A 6434-nucleotide genomic window follows, 5' to 3' on the forward strand; every position below is an offset into this window, starting at 1 on the left:
CCTGATGTCTCGCCAGGTCAGCTTTGGGTCTTTATGATCAGATACTTGCTCTGCTGTTGGGAATAAAGGTCAAAGTTTTGTTTTCACATGACAGATGTGGACGTTTGCAGGAGCTCTGGTTTGTTTCACGTGTGAGATAGAAGGCTGATCGCCCTGCCATCATGAGGGCATGTGGGAAAGCTGCTCTCTGCTTCCTGCTCCTGCTCGGTCTGATCCAAACTCCGCTGTGTGTGACACCTGGGAAAATCCTCATCTGGCCTTCAGAATTCAGTCACTGGCTTAACATGAAAACAATCATAGATGAGCTTATAACAAGAGGACACAGTGTGACCATCGTTACTCACAGTGCTACACCGTTTCTACTGAAAGACCAGTCTCTGGGCTACAACATGGAGATCATACAGGTGCCTCACACCAAGAAGGACATTATGGACAACTTGGACAGGATTTTAAAGAACTGGATATATGACTTTCCAAGTTCCTGGATCCAAGCTTTTTTGAATATTGCTGAAGGCATTGACATTGTGACGGAGCAGAATAAAGCATTGTGTAGGGAACTTTTTGCACGTGAAGATCTGCTGGAGAAGTGGAGAAAAGAAAAGTTTAATGTTCTTCTGACAGATCCTGTGACCATATGTGGTGAACTGCTTGCACAGAAGCTCAATCTGCCCTTCGTCATGAGTACGAGGCCATTTTTGGCTAGTGTTATGGAGCGACACTGTGGGCAGCTGCCAGCTCCACCGTCCTATGTTCCTGCATTTGGCATAGGCTATACAGATCACATGGATTTCCTGCAGAGAGTGAAAAATATTTTGTTTATCGCCTTTCATGATATAGTGGTTAATCTCATGATGATGGCAAAATGGGATCCCTTCTTTACAGAAATCATGGGTAAATAATTATATTGCTTTTTATTTCATTTAGTCTGCAGGTTTAGAAAAATGATTCATGAATCAAAATGTCCAAAAACATGCATGTAGACACACTTTCTTGTCTAACTACACCCTAGGTATAAATGTGTGTCTGTAAACGTATATATGTGTGCATTCAAGGAACTGGAATCCCATCCAGGTGAAAGCTCCTGCTGTGTTCCCGAGGTTTCTGACCCTGACCACAGTGATCCTGCTGAAGATTAATGAATGTGCATAAGCCTTGATAAAGTTAACACATTATAAATAAAATTATTCAGGTGATTCTAATTCCACTTGTGATCTCTTTCCATCTGTCATCTTCAACATGTTCTGTGTTAATGATCTATAAGATTATGACTTTTGCCCAAGGTCCTATGATTTATCTAAAATCATTAACCACAACTCTCCGCCTATTTTTGAACATGTCCAATGTCACAAGTGACTAAGTCGACATTTTATTTACTACAATGACTTGGAGAAGATCTTCTGCCTGCTTGGTAATTCTGCTGCTGAGCTTGTCTGAAATGACTCACAGTGGCAATGTGTTGGTTCTTCCTGGTGAATACAGTCACTGGCACAACATGCGTGTAATTGTTGAGGAGCTCATGGACCGGAATCACAGCGTGACCGTTCTCACACACTCTGCCTCACCTACACTGAATCATGGCCAAAAGGAACGGTTCAACTCCGTGTCTTTTAAAGTCGACATGGAGCAACAGGAGGCAGACAACTTCTGGAAGAGCTTCATCATTGTATGGATGGATGAAAACACTACCAGCTTTCAAAAGATGATCTCGATTTGGAACATGATGTCCAGGATGTTTTATTATACACAGGTTGTGTGTGAAGGAATGTTTGCTAACAGAGATCTTATGACTTCACTGAAGGAATCACGCTTCGATGTTCTTCTGTACGATCCCATGATGCCGTGTGCTGACCTCATGGCGGATGCTCTTGAGTTGCCCAGTGTGATGTCTCTCAGAGTCTCTTTCGCGTATACTCTGGAGCGACTCTGTGGACAGATGCCCGCTCCACCATCTTATGTACCTGCAGCTGCTGTTCAGGGGCATCTCACTGATCATATGGACTTTACAGGGAGATTAGAGAACATGCTACACTACATCATACATACGGCAATGTTCAAACTTCAGCAAAAGTTAATATTTGATGAATATTTCAGCAGAATATCTGGTATGAGGTAACATTGCAGCTTTAATTTTTTTCCAACTCTTAAACTGTTTTTTTTTTATTACATACTGTATATCGACTCATTATGTTATAAACTGTATTGAAAATGCTTAAACAGCTTATCAATGTAGTCAAAGAAAAGATTGTTGTAAATGTGTTCCTGTACTTCACAGGCAAACCCACAACACTATGTGATACCATGAGCAAAGCTGACATCTGGTTAATCAGAACTTACTGGGACTTTGAATATCCACGCCCGTTCCTCCCAAACTTTAAATTTGTTGGTGGATTACACTGTAAACCTGCAAAACCTCTACCAAAAGTAAGCTCTCTCTTCTAAGCCTAACAAACAGTATAGCCCTCTGACATTTGTGACAGATCTTTGAGAGATTACAAAACTTTTACTGTATGATTAGAGTGTAAAGAGTGCAGATTGTAATATAGGTGAAAGGAGTGAATTCAGCTAGATGATGGACAGGATTATCATGCAACCAACACACACTTGTTTTATTAATAACTTTGCTTTCTGATTTTTATAGGACATGGAGGACTTTGTCCAGAGCTCAGGAGATGATGGTATTGTGGTGTTTTCACTGGGGTCCATGGTAAAAAACCTTACCAAAGAGAAAGCAAACACCATAGCTTCAGCGCTCGGACAGATTCCCCAAAAGGTCTGAGTTTTAATTTACGATGAGCATCTACATCACAGTCTAACATATAAAGGAATTTTAGGCACAGCTCCTGGGTTTCCTCAGGCTTCTCTGGTTTCCAGAGACCAGGATAAGACCACTCTTATTTCCCTCAGATCTGAATCCTATGTGTAATTTCAGGTCTTGTGGCGATACACAGGTGAGAAACCAGAAACTCTTGCTCCTAATACAAGACTCTATGACTGGATTCCTCAGAATGATTTACTAGGTAAGGAACATTTTTATTGTAGCTGTAATATCACATTCTGTTGAAGTAAATAAATCACCAATGATTTGTATTTACAGGACATCCTAAAACCAAGGCCTTCATCACCCATGGTGGGACTAATGGAATATATGAAGCTATTTATCATGGAGTTCCCATGGTGGGCCTGCCACTGTTTGCTGATCAGCCTGACAATATAAATCACATGACAGCCAAAGGAGCTGCTGTGATGCTTGACTTTCACAAAATGGACTCCAAGGTCTTAAAGCAGGCTCTCGATGATGTCATTAACAATCCATTGTGAGTGATTTCAGTTGTTGGCACTTTAATATACCTGATGGGGGCTGCCAGTCACCCAGGATGCATGTTAATGTTTCAGTAGACCTTAAGAATCTCACAATTTCACAAGCATTTTCCACAGAATTACACAAGCGATTGATTTCTATTATTTTTCCTTTTCTCAGCTACAAGGAGAGGATGATGAGACTATCCCGAATCCACCACGACCAACCGATGAAGCCGCTAGACCAGGCCGTGTACTGGATCGAGTATGTGATGCGCAATAAGGGGGCCAAGCACCTGAGGGTTGAAGCCCATAACCTCACGTGGTATCAGTACCACTGCTTGGACGTTGCTGCCTTTTTACTTTCTGTAATTGCGTTAGTTGTGTTCATCTTTGTGAAAACATGCAGATTGCTCTTCCGGAAATGTTGCAGAAAGACCTCAGCAAAGAGCAAGAAAGAGTGAATAGGAATGTATTATAAATTACGCTTATACACTTTTACATAAATTACAGGATTAACATGCTCGGTGTTAAATGTATGTCCAGGATGTTAAAATAAAGGTTAAAATAAATATTTTGTAGCTTTCATTTCTGTTTTAAATCATTCATGAATTTCCAAAACATTAAATGTATCATAAAACAATGTAAAGCCTATTAACAAGTGAAAACAATAGGACACCGTAGTTGCATTGATAATGTAATGAGTCCGTCTGTGTTCTCCTTTTTGTCTGTCTGCTGCCTTGCCCTGTTAATTGCTCCGCCCACTCATTGCTTATCATGGACACTAATTACATTCCATCTCTTCCCCAGGTGTCTTGCCTTTGTCTCTGATTCTCTCTGCGTTGTAATTGGCTCCTGATTACTACATTTACTCTGTCTGTTCACTTCCCTGGTGTTGGTCGTTTTTGGTGTTTGGTGTATGCTGTTCCCTGCTCTCTGTTCTCTGTTCCTGTTCAGTGTTCTGACCTGTTCGCCCACCTGTTTGTGTTTTGTTCCATGTTCTGCCTTGTGTTGTCTGCCTGTTCATCTGTGTTTGTTCATTAAATGGATAACTGCATTTGGATCCCCACTCGCCTTTTGTCTCACCGTGTCACGACGTGACGGATAAGAACAGAATGTTCCTTTAAAATAAACAAAATGACAAGCTGAAAACCTATCAGAGATGCTGCCAACAGACCCTTGGGCAGAGTGGCTAGATGGAAGCCCTTTCTCTTGTAAATCCTTTCTTAAATTCAAGCCCACCTGATTTTACCCAAATTTCTGAGGCAAAACTTCTTACGGTTAATAAAACGAAGGTATAACTTTTTAGTTATAATTCTCAAAGATTTGTTTGGTCCGAAAAATAAAGATTCCAAAGAAAACCAATTCCACAGCGAAGCATAGTGGTGACAGCATCATGCTTTGGAGCTGCTTCTCTTCAGTTGGGGCTGGTGCTTTAGTCCAGTTAGAGGGAATCATGAATAGCTCTAAATACCAGTCTGTTCTGAATCTAAAGCCTGTAGGTCATAGGATTAGCTTCTCAAAATGAAGATCAGTATTTTGGCACAATTTTTTAGATCCGAAACGTTTTTGCAAGGAAAATTTTGCCTATTTTGTATTCTGACAAAATTAATTTAACTTTTAATTAAATTAAACTTTAGATTAATTAAACTTTTGTCCCTCTATGATGCCATGTGTTGACTTGCAGGTTGGTGCATTTGTGAAACTGCCTGCAATTTCTTTTAATATTAAAGTAGTATTTAATAAAAAATATATACAATATATACAAAATATATACAGCACAGACCAAAAGTTTGGACACCATCTCATTCAAAGAGTTTTCTTTATTTTCATGACTATGAAAATTGTAGATTCACACTGAAGGCATCAAAACTATGAATTAACACATATGGAATTATATATGTACATAACAAAAAGGTGTGAAACAACTGAAAGTATGTCATATTCTAGGTTCTTCAAAGTCGCCACCTTTTGCTTTGATTACTGCTTTGCACACTCTTGGCATTCTCTCGATGAGCTTCAAGAGGTAGTCACCTGAAATGGTCTTCAACAGTCTTATAGGAGTTCCCAGAGATGATTAGCACTTGTTGGCCCTTTTGCCTTCACTCTGCGGTCCAGCTCACCCCAAACCATCTCGATTGGGTTCAGGTCCGGTGACTGTGGAGGCCAGGTCATCTGGCGCAGCACCCCATCACTCTCCTTCATGGTCAAATAGCCCTTACACAGCCTGGAGGTGTGTTTGGGGTCATTGTCCTGTTGAAAAGGTAGTGTGTCCAAACTTTTGGTCTGTACTATATTAGGGTTGGGATAGTTAGGTAAATAAATATTGCAGACCTTCAGAATGTGCTGAAATCCTTCAGTTTATTTGCCCCACGAGGGTAACTTAATGGTGTTGAACAATGAAAACCTACAAAAGCATAACACTGTTTTGACATCTGCCCTATTTATATACTCTATATACTTTGGTCAAGTTACATTGTTCTAGCTGTTGTTTTCTGCAAGGTACCGTTAACAGTGATTAGTTTGGAGTGTAACGTTACCGTTAGCTGAGGACGGAGGTTAACAAGGTGTGAAGCACCGGCTTGCTAGTTTGTGGATCGGGTAGATGTTGAGAGGATAATAACACGGTAAAGTAGTGTATCAGTATAAGTTCAGTATAATTTAACTGTTTAACTTGTGCTTATTTCATGACGTGAAGTTGGAAAAGAGAACATAAAACTAAATATTAAGTTATGTTATTTGAATATAATTACATTTGAATATTAGGTTATATTATTTGAATGTAATTAAATTTAACTGATTTTCATATGGGGGCACGGTGGCTTAGTGGTTAGCACGTTTGCCTCACACCTCCAGGGTTGTGGGTTCAATTCCCTCCTCCACCTTGTGTGTGTGGAGTTTGCATGTTCTCCCCGTGCCTCGGGGGTTTCCTCCGGGTACTCCGGTTTCCTCCCTCGGTCCAAAGACATGCATGGTAGGTTGATTGGCATCTCTGGAAAATTGTCCGTAGTGTGTGATTGTGTGAGTGATAGAGAGTGTGTGTGTGCCCTGCGTTGGGTTAGCACTTCGTCCAGGGTGTATCCTGCCTTGATGCCCGATGATACCGAGGTAGTTTTTTAGTGATTTTCATATTTAAT

General features: G+C 40.5%; 1 protein-coding gene across 3 annotated transcripts; it reads left to right on the top strand.

Moving 5' to 3' along the window:
• The first annotated feature begins 84 nt into the window (after window positions 1-84).
• Window positions 85-3885, top strand: LOC113641170 (UDP-glucuronosyltransferase 2B15-like). Of its 3 annotated transcripts, XM_047809267.1 has the most exons (7): window positions 256-891; window positions 1053-2102; window positions 2273-2421; window positions 2639-2770; window positions 2930-3017; window positions 3095-3314; window positions 3479-3885. In XM_047809267.1, the coding sequence occupies exons 2-7, from the start codon at window positions 1379-1381 to the stop codon at window positions 3759-3761; spliced, it is 1596 nt and encodes a 531-aa protein (XP_047665223.1). In that variant the 5' UTR covers window positions 256-891; window positions 1053-1378; the 3' UTR covers window positions 3762-3885. The 3 variants fall into 3 exon arrangements, with proteins under 3 accessions (XP_026999539.2, XP_047665223.1, XP_047665224.1); XM_027143738.2 differs by lacking the exon at window positions 1053-2102 and having other exon boundaries at window positions 85-891; XM_047809268.1 differs by lacking the exon at window positions 256-891 and having other exon boundaries at window positions 1986-2109.
• Window positions 3886-6434: the final 2549 nt, after the last annotated feature.

This window comes from Tachysurus fulvidraco, chromosome 26, assembly GCF_022655615.1.
Source record: "Tachysurus fulvidraco isolate hzauxx_2018 chromosome 26, HZAU_PFXX_2.0, whole genome shotgun sequence".
In the NCBI taxonomy this organism is placed as follows: domain Eukaryota; kingdom Metazoa; phylum Chordata; class Actinopteri; order Siluriformes; family Bagridae; genus Tachysurus; species Tachysurus fulvidraco.

Bases quoted from the DNA above. Each gene is read 5' to 3' on its own strand.
- LOC113641170 (XM_027143738.2), top strand. From the start codon at position 162: ATGAGGGCATGTGGGAAAGCTGCTCTCTGCTTCCTGCTCCTGCTCGGT. The intron at 892-2,272 runs GTAAATAATTAT...TGTACTTCACAG, and splicing joins CTTCTTTACAGAAATCATGG to GCAAACCCACAACACTATGT. The intron at 3,315-3,478 runs GTGAGTGATTTC...TCCTTTTCTCAG, and splicing joins GATGTCATTAACAATCCATT to CTACAAGGAGAGGATGATGA.